This window comes from Syngnathoides biaculeatus, chromosome 7 (assembly GCF_019802595.1).
Source record: "Syngnathoides biaculeatus isolate LvHL_M chromosome 7, ASM1980259v1, whole genome shotgun sequence".
NCBI lineage: Eukaryota > Metazoa > Chordata > Actinopteri > Syngnathiformes > Syngnathidae > Syngnathoides > Syngnathoides biaculeatus.
Window position 1 is genome coordinate 17,566,198 of NC_084646.1, and position 20,266 is coordinate 17,586,463.

General features: G+C 39.9%; 1 protein-coding gene across 5 annotated transcripts in view; it reads left to right on the forward strand.

The window, feature by feature from the left end:
* mast3b (microtubule associated serine/threonine kinase 3b) overlaps positions 1-20,266 on the forward strand; it is a 36,781-nt gene that overhangs the window by 13,159 nt on the left and 3,356 nt on the right. For 3 of the 5 annotated variants that reach the window (XM_061825081.1, XM_061825077.1, XM_061825079.1), the window contains 22 exons: positions 1,218-1,290; positions 2,711-2,731; positions 3,848-3,926; positions 5,480-5,637; positions 9,170-9,245; positions 10,179-10,388; positions 11,833-11,934; positions 12,236-12,368; positions 12,625-12,686; positions 12,992-13,083; positions 13,431-13,639; positions 13,763-13,901; positions 14,549-14,681; positions 16,218-16,383; positions 16,766-16,867; positions 16,961-17,083; positions 17,198-17,310; positions 17,442-17,608; positions 18,212-18,333; positions 18,409-18,609; positions 18,719-18,945; positions 19,070-19,192. In XM_061825081.1, coding sequence (XP_061681065.1) covers positions 1,218-1,290; positions 2,711-2,731; positions 3,848-3,926; positions 5,480-5,637; positions 9,170-9,245; positions 10,179-10,388; positions 11,833-11,934; positions 12,236-12,368; positions 12,625-12,686; positions 12,992-13,083; positions 13,431-13,639; positions 13,763-13,901; positions 14,549-14,681; positions 16,218-16,383; positions 16,766-16,867; positions 16,961-17,083; positions 17,198-17,310; positions 17,442-17,608; positions 18,212-18,333; positions 18,409-18,609; positions 18,719-18,945; positions 19,070-19,192 — 2,831 coding nt within the window. The remainder of the gene's footprint in view (positions 1-1,217; positions 1,291-2,710; positions 2,732-3,847; positions 3,927-5,479; positions 5,638-9,169; positions 9,246-10,178; positions 10,389-11,832; positions 11,935-12,235; positions 12,369-12,624; positions 12,687-12,991; positions 13,084-13,430; positions 13,640-13,762; positions 13,902-14,548; positions 14,682-16,217; positions 16,384-16,765; positions 16,868-16,960; positions 17,084-17,197; positions 17,311-17,441; positions 17,609-18,211; positions 18,334-18,408; positions 18,610-18,718; positions 18,946-19,069; positions 19,193-20,266) is intronic. The other 2 variants (XM_061825078.1, XM_061825080.1) reach the window with 1 other exon arrangement.

Sequence of the window (20,266 nt, forward strand, 5' to 3'; positions counted from 1 at the left end):
TTCTGTAGAAACAGCACAGACCTGTAATTTGGGGGGGGGGCAATTTTCTGCCTTTGTACATTGTACCCTAGCTGTGACAGCGGTGGAATGGCACCTGTGTGTACTCGAATGCCAAAAGGTGTGCCGGATGGATCACTTTCTGTCGTCTTGTCGTTTTGAAAGCTATTGCCACAGCATGTCAAATATATTAATCAGCGTGGACACTGGCTGTTATGTTATCTAGCAGACGTTCTAACCACTTTGTTACTCTGCTGTCCAAAGTCATGAAACTACAAATAATGTTTTGGTCTATCGCTATATATTATGATATGAAACAAATCACTATTTCTAGTGCATAACACGCTGCGACATTTATAGCAACCGACCTACCAACCTGTGGCTAACGTTAGACGTTAACAGTCGCAGTTGACGTCACTGCCACCCCCGTCTCCACTTGGAGTGATGTCATCAAAAGTTTGGGATACGATGTAGCGATCCTTTTTGAAACAAATGTCAGTTGATGTTCGGCATGATGTCATCTACAAGGGCAGTTGGACCTCGAAAGTGTTGTGGCCTTTATGGGGGTTCAGTTCCAGAATGTGCAACTTTACTGATGCCCAAGTTTGTGATTTCTGCCTTCCTGTTTTGGAAGCGATGGTGATTAAATTACTCAGCCTGTAGTGTGTTCCCCATCATGGTACAACAAACTATGTCTGGGGATCACATTGACGGCTCAATGAATTTAGTCTCAACCTATAATTTGGGGCGGCTGCTTTCTGAATCAACAATATTGACATTCCGCTAAATGCTTCAAGCGGCTGCACTCACTGGAAATTCTAGGGACTCGAGGCCGCTCATGCCAGTAGTGTGTAGATGTGCAATCTGTCGAGGATTATGTCATGATAGAGTGCAATCACTCTCTAATTGCCTTCATTTCTCAGATTCAAAATGGTGCTCAACCCCTTTGGTCTGATAGACCCCGACTCTCCAGTTATGGCTGGACATAAATAGGGGCTTCTGGAATGTTTGGAGAAGTAAAACCAAAATGATGTGTCGTACCATTCGGAGGTGCTTGTTGCTGTAGCAATTGGGGTTGTGTGTAAAACAATGAAGTCACCTCATAAATACTGCCAGATAGTAATTTGCAGTATCTTTAGACTTATTTTAATTCCCCTGTGTCAGTTATTAATAAAGGTGTGAATACAACAAATAGTAACTTGAAGTCCTTCCTCTTTCAGCTGCAAGCAGCCCATTGGACAGCCCTCGGAATGTGTCGACTAGTGCCTGCCTCAACTTTCCCTTTGCACGAAGGTATATCTGTCCTCCTCCCATGCACTGAAGTACTTCAAGATACTTTGCAAATTACAGCAGCAAATTACATCCTTTGCCTGCCAAAAGCTGCTCAACAGCAGGGCTTTATTCTCAATTAGGCTGCTTCTTGTTAAATGTCTTGTGAGTTTAGCCTTTGTGGCATTATTTTAGAAAAAACATGACAACAGAAACTGCCTATTTTAAGTCTGTAGTTTTGTTATAATCCTTGGAGAGTTTTCATTTAACAGTTTGAACTTAAGTCATTCATTTCACATGATTAATTCATGGTTGATAATGAAAAAGATAATAAGTGCTGTCACACTTTGATGGTCCCCTTGTGAGACTTTGTCTGCGAGGTGGTTGAGGCCACGGACCCTGGAGTATGCATACCTTTCCGTCTGCCAGATCTTCCAGGCGAGGATGAGTATGGAGTGTGCTGCCATTTGTTAGATGGTACCCTGAAGCCCACTCACACAGCATTCAACCCAGTTCCTATGGCAACTTGCTTTCCTTGCTTGTAGCCGCCAAGTGAAGCTAAAAGTGGGATGGCACCTTGAAGCTACTTAGCAACAAGCTAACAAAAAACTCAGGAGGAGTTCAGATCATTCATTCTGTTGAACAACAACAAAATTATCAATAAAGTACATCTATGTAAGGAAAATATCCAGGCTATGAAAAAGGCTGTCTTTTTTTTTTGTTGGTCAGTTTAAACAGGTGCTGGGTATCAATATTCATATTGGAGTTGCAGGTATTGTATATGTGTATGCGCTGTAGGAACTTTTATTGAATAGAAAGTGATATTGATTCTTTTGAAGCCAATTGTTTCCTTTGGGTTGGATTAAAACTCCCAGGATTTGCCAAACCTTGTGAAGCTGAAGCCACAATACCATGACTGAAATACATGGATAATCATAAGCATTTTGTGATCTACTCTGTATGAACTTCGATACTACAGTCAGCCTTTATAGCTATTTAAATGGCTCACAATGGTTGTTCTACTCACGTCTCGAAGTTAGCGTTTGATGAATGAAAAAAAATTCATCTTGGCCTCACTAATACTAATAATTTGTCAAAGAATGCCACTCATTATGAACCAGCCTTGGATTGTATATTTCTCTTCGAGCTTGCTGGTTGATTTTGTCTAACTGTGTGTTTACCTGGAATGTTTTGTTGTTTTAAGTTGAATTGTGTGTTGAATACATGCCAAGTGTAGCAAGAGTTACCCCCCATTTCTGTTACATAAAATGCTTCCTGAGAAGAATTTTAGTATGTGGACAAATGCAAAGTGGCAAGGATGGCAACATTGTCAAGATGAATTCCTCAAATGAATCTCAGAGGTCAGTGGATCACTTGCACTGATCCGCACTCTCACTGTAACTTTTTTTTTTTCTTTCTCTTCTCTCCTCTGCTTCCATCTCAGTCACTTGGCTCGTGCGGACAGGTATCTTATTTTTATTGTGGGATAGAAAATTGCAACATACAAAGTACTACTAAATGTATATACAGATATTGTATTCATTCTTTAGGCAAAATTAAAGAATTATATTCCCTGGCCATCACACTCATACAATCTACAGTTATTTCTCATGTATAATATGCTTTTGACGGTAAGGCGCAACCTCCAAATTCAGGAATTCCCTGCTATCGATGCAGAATGCACAAAAGTGATTTGGTGGTATCCTGGTATTGTCTGTATTTTATTAGGTTTTTCGAAGAAATATTCTGCTCTGTGTGCATGCACTGACGTTCCTGTGGCTACCTCATTATGCATTTCTACTTGGGTTCTCATACTGAGACTGATCGATTCAAATCATTAATGAATGATTTGGTGAATATAACACTTAAATAGCACTGTAGCGTCTTCAGTTACCTGTTAAACTTTGGCTTGATTGAGAAAGAATTAAACACAATGACTCCGGGGCGAAGCCGATGGCAGAAACAACTGAGCAAAATGTACCAAAGGCAACAGTTGATATGCTTGCTCAGCCTGTCTGTCCATCTGTTGCCCTGAACGCACCCAGCCCTTGGTGATCAGTAAAAAATGTACGATATTTATAAATGTATACATTTGGACATTCCATAATATTCATACATTTTGTACATTATGCATGCATTACATTATGTATATTATGAAGTACACTTTTCACAACCACTCGGTAGGTAGGTTTGTCTATTAAATTAGATATGTTCATTTTCCTCATACAGTACCTATGTATAACACTTTTTTTTGTGGGGGTGTCCATATTATACACGAGAAATTACAAATTTGAATCCAAAAGCCATATTAAAAACATTGAGGACTCTGCATATTTTCTTGTACTGAAGTTGTGCACTGCATCATGGTCACGGGTTTTGCCTACCTTATTTCAGGTAGGTGATGGCAGAAAAAAAAAAAAAACACCTCACGGCATAACACATGTAAACACTAAGTCACTCTGTAAACATATTATGGAAAAAAAACAAGACAAAAACATGTTCCTGTAGCAACAGAACATGGTATGTTATGTAAAGTGTTTTATATATAAAATGCTAACCAGTGCTTAATGTGATCCTACAGAGCTGAGGGCCGGAGATGGTCCCTGGCATCCCTCCCCTCATCGGGCTATGGAACCAACCCTCCGAGCTCCACTGTTTCAGTAAGTAACTCTCCCACAAAAGTGGCACCGTCCTTTTTTCTTGATAATTTCCAACGCCTCGTTCAAACCCAATAGCGCATTAGGTTATGCCGCTTGGGACACCAAATGCCAGGCCTGAGTTGACAAACAGCTAATCGTCTTCTAGTATCATCTGCTTGAATGAGTCATTGAGCCAGTCTGGTGAATGCAGCGTTAGCGGTAATGGGCACAATCTGTGTGGCCCCGTACAGTCTGCATGCGTGAATGTTTCTGAAGAGATTCAATTTTGTGTAAATGTCCCCTTGCTGTTTCTTATTAAAGGATCTTGCTTCTATTTTGCTTTGTTTTACTCTGCTGTTTGCAGCCAGGTTAGCATTGCCTTAGCAAATACCTTACCTGGACAAGGTAAAAATAAGAAATTAAAGAAAATACAAGCTCTCTGGGAAAATTTAAAGATCGGTATTTCGAAGCCTCATGGCCCTCAGCCACAGCCAAGGAAAACGCACATGGCCATTTGGGCACGGACTTGCGCTCCTTAGCACAAACGTGTCGGCCAGCGCTAGACCTTACTTGCCACTGGAGTGGTGCAGATCTCATCGCGAGCTCGTGGAAAGGTCCGCCACTGCCATGCTTTATCAGCCATTCGAAGTTTTGCTTTTCAATGTCTTTTCATACTCGTTTTGAGCCTTGTGTAATGCCAGCCCGGTGGATCTGTGAACAAAAAAAAAAACTCCTACACAGCTCTATCGACCAATCGGTGTTCTTCAGCTCAGCCCGCTGCCTCAGAGTCCCTGGTAGCTCTTGGGAGACCCTGTCTGCCAGGAGGAATGAAATAATCCAGTGGGAACCTTCTGTACCCTGGCAGTTTTTTTCTTTGGGAACACGGGGAACTCGACCAACCAGGGTATCTAGGGAAGTTACTGCAAAGGTTCCTGTGGTGGTAAAGCTCCTCATGGAGTTTATCAGTGTGCCTCTCAACCCTCGGTTTTAAAAAGAGACTTCCCAGATGCCACTCCCCTGTCTGTCAAGGACACGTACCATGTAGAATTAAACACTGCCTGGAGTCAACACCAATTGCTGTGCAGTGTATAATTTACACAATGTCTCATTAAAGTGTCACTTTATGCCGTTGCTCATCATAGCCTGTAATGGCACTTTTAGGATGTGCGTGGGTTGTGTATTTGTCATTTTCCATGATGATTCTACACTCTTCTGTATCTGTTGCTTGTGTACTTGCTTGGATTTCCCCGCATTATTGTTTTAACTTGATGTGGGCCGAACTTGTCTGAACACATGCTTGTGGTTTTCAGCAGCCGTGCCACATTTGCTGTTAGCTCAGAGAGATGCCTATAATGTTTTTAATACTATTAAGAGTCTTTTCCAAAACATGCACATTATTATTTCATTTAACCTGTGAAAAATAAACTGAATTAACGACAATGGTTATCATATATAAAAAGTAAGTACTGTAAATGGTTGGTGGATTATGGGCAATAATGCCTTGAGTCCAGTTTCATTGTCCTCATTACTATGAAATTGATTTCTTTACTGATAGTGCCCTATATTGTCTGCAGTCCTCATCATCCTCCCAGGAGCGCCTTCATCAGCTTCCCTACCAGCCAACCCAAGATGAGCTGCACTTCCTTTTCAAACACTTCCGCAGCACAGACAGTATCACTGACGAGGATGGCCGGCCCACAACCATCATGCGACCACGCTCACGGAGCCTTAGGTAGCTCATCTAAATTACTGACAAGAGTCTGAATGCAAGGGCTTGGTATAACCAGATGAGCCAGAATGTTTGCTTCTCAAGAAGAAAAAGTTTGATGTGGTAGCAGGACACTTTTGCCCTTCTAATGAAAATGAAAAAAAAAAAAAACTTTATTAAAACCATTTGTTTGGAAGTATACAGTCACTTTCTCTCTTTGGCTAATATCATACTTGACCTGCACGTCACAGAATTATTATGGCTTCTCTATCTATATCTATATATCGATCGATTTTGAGATTATAAATCTTTGTGCTTTAACTCGAGCTTTTTGCAAGATCACATCACAAAATATAGATATACTGCTCACAGAGTAGACTTGATTGAAAAGACTTTTCTTGTAGTATAATGATAGTCCAAAATTGGTCCTTAGTATATTTGACTTCAGGAACTCAACTCCCATTAAATTGTCCACAAACGAAACTTTTTTTTTTTTTTTTTTACCCGGAATCATTGCAACAAATTTCATTGTTGTATTAAAAATTAGGGCAAATAATTTTGTGTGTGTGAGGGCCCTGGTGACACAAACAGTTTATGCCAGGAAAGAGCGAATGTTTTTTTGGATGAAAAAATGTTTCTTGACTAAGACTAATTCAACAGTGTCCGGTGTCTGCTTCTCATTGATTGTACACACTGGCAGGCTGACGGGCAGGTGGAGATCCATCAACTTCGCTGTATGATTTTATTTTATTTTTTTAAAATTTATTTTTTTGGGACAACTTTTGTGTGTTGGCTCCACTTGTGTTTATATGATGCCTGACTGCTCTGTGTTCTGGCACCATGGTGTGCCATGCGTAGGCGAGCTGGCTTAAAGAGTGCCGCAGGGATCTCGCTGTTGAACTGTAGTCGAGGGCGGGGGTGGTTCAGTATTGGGGGAGGGCTCCAGCGGCACATTGAGCTGCGGCAGTGTGTGGTGGGCACCCGCTATACTGTCTAAGGTGGCTTTTATGACAACAAAAAGGCTTGGGGAGCATGTTTGCATGTGATAGGTTTTCTTCACATCTGTTCTACTTTGAGCTTCAGCCAGTCAGGTTTTTAAAATTTATTTATTTATATAAAAATGCTGTAGCTGCTTCCTAAATCCACTGTGATATGGCTCTAGATGAATAGAGTTAGAGCTGACAGTGATTCACTGTTTGGCTCGAGGAAAACCTCGGCTTTATATGTACAGTAAACACGTGTACAACAGACTCATCCAAATCTAACTGTGAAATTCTGATAACAGCTTACGCAGCATCATGTGCAGCTGAAAACCGCTTTTGGCGGTTAATAATTCACTACACTCCGACCTAAAATTACGTGTCACAATATGGCATTAGATTATAATGTTTAGTTTGATCGAAGTGAATAGACTACAGGCCAGACTAATGGAGGTTGACACGGAAATTTAGTATTACATAATCCCTGCAGTAATGTAGTCAGTAGGAAGTCAGGACAATGTCCCATTGTGTCATCAAACTACTTTTAATTTGCAGCTAAGGTGTCAAAACACACATTAACTTGAATGCTAGTTTAAAAAAAACTGTACTATTGAAGATAGCTAAACTTTAACCTTAAAATACTAAAATGTCATGTCTTTTGTATTTATCTAGCCTTCTCATTCCCAAATTCACTTTCCAAATTATTGGTAAAAGAAAGGAGAAAAAAATAAGTGCAAAATCCTGAAGTCCAGAAGTATTGTTTTGAACCAAATTGAATTTTATTTCAGTCAGTGTTATGGTCATACACAAAATTAGCAGATCCATCCATTTTCTTTGCCGCTTTTCCTCACAAGGGTCACGGGGAGCCTGTCCCAGCTGTCAACGGGCAGGAGGCAGGGTCCACCCTGAACTGGTTGCCAGCCAATCGCAGGGCACATAGAGAGAAACAGCCACACTCACAATCACACCTAAGGGCAATTTAGAGTGTCTAATTAATGTTGCATGTTTTTGGAATGTGGGAGGAAACCGGAGTGCCCGGAGAAAACCCACACAGGCACGGGAGAACATGCAAACTCCACACAGGCGGGCCCGGGATTGAACCCAGGACCTCAGAACTGTGAGTCCAACGCTTTACCAGCTGCTCCTTCGTCCCGCCAAATTAGCAGATCTAAAACAATATTTCTATATTGCTTAGATCTGAACCAGAAAGCTTATTAATGCCTTGAGCCAAATCACAATCTTGATTTCAAAGAAAAAAATAAATGGTTTCCATTTAGGCTTTTCACCAAAAAAGAAAATAGACACATAACCAAGTAAACAATCAACAATCCTTATCAACAAGGAACTGAAAAAAAACAACAACATAAGCTGTAAAACACAATAATATCACGCAATGTCCATCTGTAAAATTATCGATTTCAAAATAGATTCATTCTATTTCTTTATTTAGTTAGTTCTGAATTTCTTTTAAGTTGTGCAGTCGGTTGGTTTGGAACTTCTTTCTCCATGAATAAAAAAAAAAAAACAACATTAAAAATCAGATTTTTGTGTTTGGGTAATATTTAAATTTGTTTGATGATGGGAAACATTTAAGTATGACACAGGTGCAAAAATAGGAAATTCTCCCCTCTATTGAGTGTGATTCGAAATTGAAATTTGCTGTCTTGTCATGGTTATTAAAGTGTACTGTTAAATTATTCATCCATCCACAGATTTTCCACACCACTTATCCTCACTTGGTTTGCGGACATCCTGGAGTCTATCTTTGTTGACTTTGGGTGGGCCAGAGCTGGGGTACACCATGGACTGGTCGCCACCCAATTGCAGGCGCATATAAACAAACAGCCACACTTGCATTTACACCTAAGGGTAATTTAGAGTCTTGAGTTAACTCAACGTGGATGTTTTTGGAATGTGGGAGGAACCCAGAGAAAACCCATGCAGGGACCTGAAAGAATATCCAAACTCCACATAGGCGAGGGAGGTTTGAACCTGGGGCCTCATAACTGTGAGGCAGATGTGTCCACCGTGCTGCTTGAATTATCCATGACAAAAAAAATTGAAGTCAAATCTAGCTCCAGAATTCAGTTAAGATTCTTTTTTTAACCTTTTGGGAACAAAGCATCCCCTTGTCTTTTTTGTTTTTTTTTTTGTTTTAACTCTATACAATTAGCCAACAGACTCAAATGGTGAATATTGTATATTTTTGCTTGTGATAACATAATTTAGCAAGCATTACTACTAGTACCACTTTGCTTGGTTTTGAATTTATGTGGGCTGAAAGGAAAGAACTGTGAAAACCACTCGAACACATGACATAGTGTGATAAAACAATTAACTTTTATGCTGACATTTTGGTGAGTCCCGATATTCTGTCCTTCACATCTTGAATTGAATAAATTGACTGTATGTAACGACATAAACTTCGTTGGTCGACTTCGTCCGTCGACTTTGTTCTTGTTGACATCACAAGTGTTACAGTTCAAAGCAACTTTGTTATTGTTGCTAAATGTCAACACATCAAGTGAGCTTTTTAAATCTAACAATCTACTTTTTGGTTGTTGTTGATGTTGCAGCCCCGGACGATCAAACGTCTCCTTCGACAACGAGATAGTCATGATGAACCATGTTTACAGGGAACGATTTCCAAAGGTGAGCTTTAAAAATATGTTTATATTTGAGCAGCAATTTCCACCCAAAATGTTAACAGTCAACCAACTGAGATGTCTCAGTGATAATGATTAACGGGGAACTCCTGCTACAGGGCACCCGGATCAACCCCTGCTGCTAGTAGCGAAATAATAATTTTCATCCTTCCCTATTTGTATTTGTGTATAGATGCCAAAAGATTGCATTAAAGCGCCTTAAATGGCGAGTGTCATAGAGCACCCTTGCCATGCAAGTCTGGGCACAATCATGAACCCATATTAACATAATAAAAGAATATTCAATAATTATTCAACACAAACAAACCAGCTATCTTCGGGCATGAGGCAGGGTACACCATGAACCGGTTGCCAGCCAATCGTAGGGCACATAGAAACAGTCACTCTGATAATCACACCTACGGGCAATTTAGAGTCTCCAATGATTGCATGTTTTTGGGATTTGTGAGTCACTGCATCAGGAGAGAAGCAGAAACAAACCTGTACTTTCACTTTCTCTTGATGGTGCCTGAGGTGCATTCAATAACTGTCAACAAAACAGGGCAATGCAGATGACAAAAGAATAATAATGCACTGTAATACTAATAATTAATAAAAAAATATTCCAACATAATAACAGCACCAAAATTCCACCAAATGCTGGAAAGTAATTTTTTACTTTGGCCTGACCACAAAACACCAGCTGGAAGACATTTCCAGCAAATAACAGGGGAAATGTTAAGAAATATGCTAATATGCAAATTTGCGAATGCCAACCCGAGAAATGCGGCAGTTCACTGTATTGCCGGTCCAAAATGTGTCAGACATTAGGTGATCTCAACCATATGAAGCTTACCAAAACATTTCAGTGTTGCAATAAGTGACACACCTTAATTACTGCTACTGTTAATGGAATTTACGTGTATTCTCTCGCCTGCAGGCCACAGCCCAGATGGAGGAGCGATTGTTGGAAATTGTTACCCACTGTTCTCCAGACAGCTCCCTCCCACTGGCCGACGGGGTGTTGGGTTTCATCCAGCACCAGTTGGTTGAGTTGGTTCGTGACTGTTTGGAGAAGTCCCAGAAAGGTCTAGTTACATCTCGCTACTTTGCTGAACTGCAGGAAAAGTTGGAAAAGCTGCTTCATGAGGTGAGGATGCAGTGGGTAGTCTGAGCAGATCGGGTAATGCAAAATGTAGAAATTTTAACGTTTAAGCAAATCTGGACAATCAAGTAGAATAAATCCACAATTTAATGAGCTCTTAGCCACTTAGCCGTAAAGATATTAGGAAAGGGCATCGATGGTGCCTGACTGAGCAGGATGCGGTCTGGCCCATTGCTCAGTGACACCACATCGGCTTGTTAATATTGTCAATGATGGCTTGGAACTGCCTTTACTACACTATAACTCTTGAAAGAATTGGAGTTATTATTCTGGCCAGCTTTTAAGATTTGAACAAAGGAAATATTTTCAAATATGGAAAGTCCAAAAAAGTAAAAACCATAATTCGGGATTCCACTGATTCATGTTACAAGTAGTATCAAATCAAAAGCCTTTGTCATTATTTTGTCAAGAACAGATTTCAGTTTCAAAAGAGGAATTGATAAAAAGATTCTCAATTGATTGAAACCCTTAAAATTTGCCATTCATCCATTTTCCATACAATTTATCCTCATAAGGGTCGCAGGACCTTAAAAATGATTTAACTTATATTGATCTATTCATTTATTGCATTTTTTGAATTTTGATATTGTTGTCGTAAAATTTCCATAACTAAGAAGTTCCCCAGTTTAAAATTTTTTTTTACAATTTGCCCAATTTAGTTTGCAAATAAAATTTATTGGCTTCACTGATGGTGTAGTGGTTGATTTATGATCTAACCTCAGCATGCATTGAAAAATGCTCATCTTCAACGTAGATTCAAAGAAATCTTTCAAGAAGGGTAACATGCCTTAAAACCTCAAATTTGTAATAATGATGCGTCCTTGGATTTAGATTTTTTTTTTTTTTTGGTCTGAGGGACACTGAAATACAATTACACTGCTTTATTTTCTGAATTGCTGTATGCATATACAGATATCGAACGCAGAAGACCTATTACTTTATTATTTTTCATACATTTTTACCATAACCACAAGCTTTTTAGCTTTGGGTTTTGGATAAGCCATAGGCTTTTTAAGATGGGGATGTTAGTTTAACTGAGATTAAAGAAATATTTTATACAAGTAGTTTGGATTGTGGCTGCAGAGATCTGGAAGAAATTCCATTGCTGACTATCTCAGACGACGCCCATCCAAACATTTGCTTTCTGTTTAAAATCACGTCACATTTGAAACAGCATCTGCCTTCACATTTCTTTTAATGCAATATCCGTTTGACTGCAACACCTGTACTGTAATCCATATCTTTTTTTAGAATAATGAGTTAAATAAAATGTGATTATATTATAAAGTAATCAGGGCTTATTTCTCCAGTTTGTTCCTTTACATTATAGTATTTGTATGCAATGTTTTTTGTTTTGTTTGGTCATAAGGTACACTGTATAAATAAACTTAAATTTTTTTCTGTTCCTTCGACTTTGCTCTTTTTCCAGGCCTATGAGCGCTCGGAAAGTGAGGAGGTGACTGTCATCATCCGCTTGGTGAGGAAAATCCTGATCATAATCTCTCGGCCGGCCCGCCTCCTTGAGTGTCTGGTAAGAAGAAGCCAAAAATGTCTCATTGAAAATTATGTGGCTTTGACTGAAATAGGCTGAAGTGAGCTCACAAGAGTACCAAATTCTGTTTCCCTCCTTGATTGTGTAAAAATTATTTCACCCCAATGGAAAGATCATCATTTTAACGTTGAAATGTGCTGATTTTTTAATCTCTGAAGATGATTGGTCACGATGTGATTGACATTTTGCTTCCAGAAACACTAGTTTTGCACATTCACATGTACATAAAGCACATACTTATTCTTCCCATCAATGAATGATATGTTAATTCTTTTTGCAGGAGTTCAATCCGGAAGAGTTCTACCACCTGCTTGAGGCAGCTGAAGGTCACGCCAAAGTCGGCCAGGGAATCAAATCAGACATCCCTCGATACATCATCAGCCAATTGGGTTTGACACGAGATCCTTTAGAGGGTAAAGAATCAGCCCCTGGTTTCTCTTAGAATTGCACTTTCATTCTTAGGTTTCTAGGTATCTTCTCCAGCGGTAACTTTAATGCATGTGAAGGAAAAAAAAAAGTCTATTTTGCTATGGCAATAGTAAAATCATGAGGGTCATTTTCAAAACTAATTGGTACATGTGGCTGAAAGACATCAGAAGTATGTCACATACCCCACAGGGCCCGAGTGCTATTTGCCTTAATTTTCCAATTTCTTTCATTTACTTATAGACATGGTACAGCTTCAACAGTACGATTGCAGTCCCTCTGTGTCTATCGAACCAGATGTGGAGGTAATGTCAGTCTTTCTATAAATGTCTCCCTGTCAGTAATTGTGATTAAAGATTGAAAATTAAGAAAATGTTTTTCTTTTAAGTGTTAAGTTCTGCCAATGTGCAGAAAGGAAATACAGTTGCTGTTGAAATCATGACATAAATTTAAATTATGTAGCAACAATGTCTCTGTTAGTGACAAGTTTGTTTCATACCGTAGGTTAGTTTTGCATTACTGTTTGTATGTCACTGGTAAAACTGAGTCGGAACTCCTCCCTCAGTGTTTCAATACACTTCACAAGCTCATTTTTCTGCTTTCACCGCAGAATAAAACCCCTCAGGCGGTGACCCCAACACGACGGAAACCCCTCGAGAGCGATTTTGAGACCATTAAACTCATCAGTAATGGGGCTTATGGGTAAGAGGAAATCATTTTTTTCCCCCCTGCTTATTCTGCACTCTTCTAAAAATCTGTTCCATCTCTATTTGCCCTGTGGACATGAAAGATTTTTGTCCTTGTTAACTGGCATTAGAGAGCACCCATGTATTCAAATGTCTAAAGGTGTTTGAGTGAAGGCACCCATTTTATACTGGGAAAAATCTCATAGCGCACCTCCAAAAGAACTGTCTCAAAATTTTGAATACTTAAATAATGAAGAGGTCGTCTCAATCTCCTCATAAATTGACTTACTTCCGTGTGAAATCAAACAAGTGAAATGGTAATTGCTGGGGAAAGCCTAACGTGGAGCATGTGGTGTTTGACAGGGCTGTGTATTTGGTCCGGCACAAGGAGACTCGCCAGAGGTTTGCGATGAAAAAGATAAATCGTCAGAACCTCGTCTTGCGGAACCAGATTCAGCAGGCATTTGTGGAGAGAGACATCTTGACCTTTGCGGAGAACCCCTTTGTGGTGTCCATGTTCTGTTCTTTTGAGACCAAACGCCACCTCTGCATGGTTATGGAGTACGTGGAGGGTAAGAGGAAAGGAGAAAAAAATGATAGCACAGGGCACTAAGAAAGAAAATATTTCATTTGGTGTCATTAAATCAAGTCAATTACAGTTTAGTATTCATCTTTATGTCTCCCATTTTCTGAAGGCGGTGATTGTGCCAACTTGCTGAAGAACATGGGTCCATTACCGGTAGAAATGACACGGATGTATTTTGCCGAAACCGTCCTGGCCCTGGAGTACCTTCACAATTATGGCATTGTGCACCGAGACCTCAAACCTGACAAGTGAGTAGCAAAAACAAAACTGGAACACCGTGTGCTGAGTTATTCTCTGTAAACTCACATGCTGAATGTGACCCAGCCAAGACATCAATAACTGTTTGACTGAGTCAAAACATTACATATGTTACATATGCCTTCAGATATAGGCCATTTCAAGCAAAACCAAATTGTAATTTTACCGGAAAATAATAGCGATAACATCATTTTGATGCTACACTGGCCTGTAATGAGTTGAACAGTGTCATCCTCATCCCTATGGTAACCAAATGACCTACTTCAGTGGTCAATAACGTTACGTGTTAGCACTTAGTGCTAATGGTTATAAGTTCTCATGATATCCAATGTTTACATGTTTTTCTTATAATGTAATTCACTTTTGAACAATAATTTGATATCAAATATTCAAGTCAAAGTATTGGAGCTTTTGCAAATTATTAATGCAATATGAGGTTATGCCTTCTGGACCAGGTGTCATGCTTCCCAGAAAGTCTTTTGAACCAGACTGACTGTAGTGTTATAATAATATAAGCCCATTTAGAGTACGCGCAATATGATGTCCAATATGTCACTAACACAACAGCCAATATAAATATTACATGACATTCTTTGCAACAGTAAGTGAGATGATTATTGTATTCTCCTCCTCGCAGTTTGCTTATCACATCCATGGGCCACATTAAGCTGACAGACTTTGGCCTGTCCAAGATTGGCCTGATGAACATGACCACCAATCTTTATGAAGGTCACATGGAGAAAGACACAAGAGAGTTTGTTGATAAACAGGTGAGACTTTATCAGATTTGAGACAACTTTACAATGAATAAACAGTACAATAGAAATGTATTAACCCCCTTCTTAAATCCTTTGGTTTTTTTTTTTTTTTCACAATTTTGCCACTTTAAGATACTCAAACAAAAGTAAATGTCAGACAAATACAAACCAAGGGAACTTAAAATGCTGTTTTTAAACGGTGATTTCATTTATCAAGGGGAGAAAACTAGTAGTTACCTGGCTGTGTAAAAAGCAATGTCTTAACCTAATAACTGCTTCAGCCGCCATCAGTGGTTTTCTATAATTAACAATGGGTCTTCCCCATGTCCTTGAAGATATTTTGGCCCACTGTACCTTGCAGAATTGTTGTAATTCAGCAAATATAGTGTGTTTATGAGTAGGGATGGGCTTTTTCATATCATTCCACTACATTTCGGACTTTGATCGGGCCACTCCACAACCATTTTATTTTTTTATTTTTTAAGCCATTCAGAAGTGGACTTGCTTTCTTTTTGTGTTTTGGATCATTATTCTACCATAGAGTCGAAGTACACTTCAGCTTGAAGTCAATAATGGCTGAACATTCTCCTTCAGGATTTTCATTTAAAGAGCAGAATACATCAATCACAGCAAGTTATCCATGTTCTGGAGGAGAAAACGGCTCAAGACCGTCACACTACCATCACAATGTTTGACTGTCTGTAAGATTGCTACATTTATATCTGTCACAAGACACACACATTCCAAAGAGCTCAACTGTCATCACTCCATTTACTATTCCTCCAAAAGTATTTAATTTTTTTTTTTTTTTTTATGGGTGGGGGCAAACGTGAGATGACCCTTTATGTTCTTTTTTGGTCAGCATTGGTTTTTCGCCTTGGAACTCAGTCTGTTCCTTATTGATGTGTCATGAACACTAACTAACTGCGGCAAGGGACTCCCGCAGTTCTTTAGAAGTTGTCCTGAGTCCTACATGACCTTGTAGATGAGTCATTGCTGTTCAGGAGTAATATTTTGAGGCTGGCCACTCCTGGGTAGGTTCAACCGGTTCATGATTTCTCTATTTAAGTTTAATGGCTCGCTCTGCTTCGCTGGAATCCAATGGCTTTAGAAATGGATTTGTAACCCTTTTCAGACTGATGATTATTTTTTTAGTGTTTGTGAATTTTTGCATCGTATCATTCAGTCAATCAGTCTTTTGTCTGTCTTAATTTTGTCAATTCTCATTAAGTGATTTCTTTATTGACTGACTGAGGTAATCAGGCGTGGGTGTGATCACTGAAACTTAACCAAAAGTTGTGATGAGCCACAGTTAATTCATGATTTAACAAGAGTGGTAATGTCTTTTTCACACAAGGACACATAACTGAATCTTTTTTTCTATTAATGTAGCATTTAAAACACAATTTTAAGTTCCCTTTGGTTATATTTATCTTTTTTTTTTTTTTTTAAACAATCTTGAACATTAAACAAGAATTCAAGAAGGGGTTGATCATTTTTAACGGGACTGTATATTCTAAATCTTTTGGTGGGGCTCTGCTTGTGCAGGTGTGCGGTACTCCAGAGTACATCGCACCAGAGGTGATACTCAGGCAGGGTTACGGGAAGCCAGTAGACTGGTGGGCGATGGGAATTATCCTCTACGAGTTCCTGGTTGGCTGTGTTCCATTTTTTGGCGACACTCCAGAGGAGCTTTTTGGGCAAGTTGTCAGCGGTGAGAAGCTTAAATTTACCATCACATTTCCTCCCATCCGCTAATGTGCCAAAAACACAGGGTGCACCGCAGCAAATTGTTTCATTAAATTGGTCTGAAAATATTTGGCTTATAATGTATCTTTATTTTGACATTCACGACCAATGGGAACGCTCACCATTGAAACCGATTGATTCTATATGCCTGTAGGTGTGGTGTGGGCATGGTTGTTTTATCTGTGATTAAAGTTGGGTGTGTCAAAGAAATATAAGACAGACTGGCGCCTCTTCTACTAAATTAGCTGCCTCTTGTGGCAGTTCAATTCAAATTTTACTTTTGAGAAATATGAATGATGAGTGAACTGAATAATTGTTGTTGTTGTTGTTGTTACTGTAAATTGCAGATGATATCATTTGGCCCGAAGGAGACGATGCTTTACCGATGGATGCTCAGGACATGATTACCCTTCTCCTGAGGCAAAGCCCCCTCGAAAGACTGGGAACTGGTACTGCTGAAATTACTGCTCATCATTACATAACACTGAACTTGAATTTTTTTTTCCTGAACCACAGAAATATTTATCATTCTGTGACTGTAGGTGGGGCCTCAGAGGTCAAGCAGCACACCTTCTTCGTGGGCTTGGACTGGAATGGACTACTACGACAAAAAGCTGAGTTCATCCCTCAGCTAGATGCAGAAGATGATACAAGCTACTTTGACAGTAAAAAAAACCATTTGAGATAATATGAAACCTTTTTGTTTCAGCTAAAAATAATCCTCTCAGTAGCATATCAAACACCAGAATCTCAGGATATTATTTTGCATTTGTTTTCAGCTCGATCCGAGCGTTATCATCATATGGCTTCTGATGAGGATGAGGAAACCAATGATGAAGAGTCTTCCCTGGAAATCAGGCAGTTTTCCTCCTGGTCACACCGTTTCAGCAAGGTAATGAAGCTGAAGCAAGAGTATTGGAGCCATGGAAATAGTCCTGATGAATTCCCCAAATTATTTTGTTTTACTTCTATGGGCTAAGCCAACAAACAAATATATTATATGTGGGGCCATTTTTTTTCCAGGTTTATAGCAGCACAGAATATTTGCCTACACCATCCAATTTGAGCTTCTCATCTGACCGCAGTCATAGTGAGGACAAGGAAGACCGCATAGACGTAGGAGGTCTTAGTCCCTCTACAGGCCCAGCAGAGGGCGTTCTGGAGCCCAGACTCCCAGGACGCATGGCCAGGTGCACACGCATCTTAGACATATAATGTCGTGTTTTTATTTTATTCAGTTTTAAATGTTTTTTTAATACAAGATGACTTAATTATTTGTTCAAAAAGTAAACTTCAAATCAATTGTTTTAAAAGGAATTGATACAAAATCACATTTAAGAAACAAAGCAACAATCAGTAGAAACAGTCAGTGCACCTTAATGTTTCATGTTAAAAAATGTAAACTAGTGCAGCCTTGGTCAGTGCAGCAGCCGAAGAAAAACCAAAGTTGTTGCTGAAGACAAAAATAAAGTTCTCTCGATTCTCTTTTTACACTGTTAGTGAAAAAAGTATTCCCATATTTACAATGGCTGTCTTCTGCCAGGTTGTGAAATGTATTGCCTTTCTTCAAACCGAAAGAAACAACATAACCTTGTTAATATGAATGTTAGACTGACCACACAGAACCCAGTCATCAAAAATCTTAAACAAACAGGGAAAAGTTGAATAATTATGCCCATCCGTACCCATAATATTGTATCAAAAACAAAAAACAAAAACCCTCAAGGGTTGATTTCAGTAGTTTTATGTTATCCTTCTGTTAACATACCCAATTGATCTTTGTGTTTTTGTAGCCTTTGTCCCCGTGCATCACCCAGTTCCTCCCAGTCTGAGAGGAGCAACAGTCCTCTGGTGATGAGCAGCACCCACAGTCTAGAGATGACACCCCGCTTTGCTGTCTCCACAGATGACGAGGGTAACTAGCGTCTTGATTAATAGTAGTGCTGCGCTTTTTAAGGTCTGTCCACATAACTTGTTCTCATACTTGTAGCTGAGGTAGTGGTTTCCAAACTTCGGAGGATCAGGATCCGGAGCAACAGCACAGGGGCCAAACACTCGTCTCCCAAAGATCCGGCTGGCCCACGATGTTTTGGTAACCAACTAGAGACACCAGACAGACAGAGGCTTCCCTATGGAGGCAAAGTTCCCAAGTCTGCCTCTGTCTCAGCTCTGTCTCTCATCATCACACCAGGTACAAAAAAAAAAAAAAAAAAATCTCCTTCCTTCTGGAAGGTGAAAAAAACGGACACGAATTTAGTCACAATTATTGTCAAAAATGTGTGATCTGATTTTTATTACAGATGACTCCCCAAGCGGACTCCAGCCCAGTCCCGTCTCCCCGCGGTCGTTGTCCTCCAACCCCTCCTCTCGTGATTCCTCTCCCAGCCGGGATCTGTCATTCAGTCCCGGTAGCCTGAAGCCGCCCATCATCATTCACACTTCAGGCAAGAAGTATGGCTTCACAATGCAGGCCATCCGCGTCTACATGGGCGACACTGATGTCTACACGGTGCATCACATGGTGTCGGTGGGTGTACTCTCAAGACTCACAATTTATCGCTGACTCCTGAGAAGAGATAGGGGTGGGGGGGGGGGTCATATTTATCTAATCATCCTCCTTTTTTCATACATCTGCCATGCTTTTGTAACAGAGTGTGGATGAGGGCAGTCCAGCATACCAGGCAGGGCTACGTACCGGAGACCTCATTACTCATGTGAACGGAGAGTTTGTCCAAGGCCTGGTTCACACCGAGATGATAGAACTACTGTTGAAGGTATAATACACATTAGCTGATGAGATGTTTTGTAAGATACATTTTCAGTCCAAGGCACACTTAAATCTGCTGCACATCGCACAATACGGTCGAACACGATTGGAAAGAACCATTGTAGAATAAATGACTCACACCCAGACATTAAGTGATTTGGTATATGGATGCCCTGAATGGTAAGCCTCTATAGACTCTGGGGCCCCTCATGTAGTTTATTGTACTTTATCAGAATCAGAATTAGCTTTATTGCCAAAGTATGTAAACAACACACTAGAAATGTGTCTCCGGTAGTTGGAGTCGCTCTAGAACGACATAGGTGTTGGGTATGACAGAAGGCGGACGGTCAATTGACAGAGAAAATTTTTTAAACTCACAGTTGTGCAAAGGATGCAGTCTTACAGCATTTAGAGCAGTTAGAATGCCCATTATAGCGATAATCCAGTCCAATGGCCATTTTCCAAAGGGTGTTGAGACTTCAAGGAGTGTATGCGATAGTCTGGGGCCATGTCGATTGTGCAAATGTTGCAGATACTCCTCAGTCGATTTTGCAAGTGGCGCAGATGGGAGTCAGGTATTAGAGGCTGGTATTGGTCAACAGCAGATGTCCAGATGGTCCAGAGAGGTCAGACTGTCACAATGAGTGCACAAATAATCTATGATACATAGTACTAATTGGCCCAGTTGAATGTGACAACAAACTCAAGGCATAAAATTAGCAGCATGTTGCAGTTGAGTTTTTCCGGATTTTTTAAACAATAAAAAGAACGTAGCATGCTACAGAGAGGATGTGGGTTGTGGGGGGGGGGGGGGGGGGGGGGGGGGGGGGAATGGGTATAAAACAAAAGGCTCTGCTCGGTCCCTTTCAATTGAGTGTTTCTGCTTTCTGGACATACTTGTTGTACATTTGAGCTACAAACTTTAGTATTTCATGCAAAGGTAAATGTGAAATTGTAAATTAAATATTGTTGTAAAATGCAAAATATATACACTCAATAGATTTTTTTCATTTGTTCTCCATGCCTGGGCAGCAGCGTAATTCACACTTATGTGAATTTATCGTCTCAAATCTAGTGACTG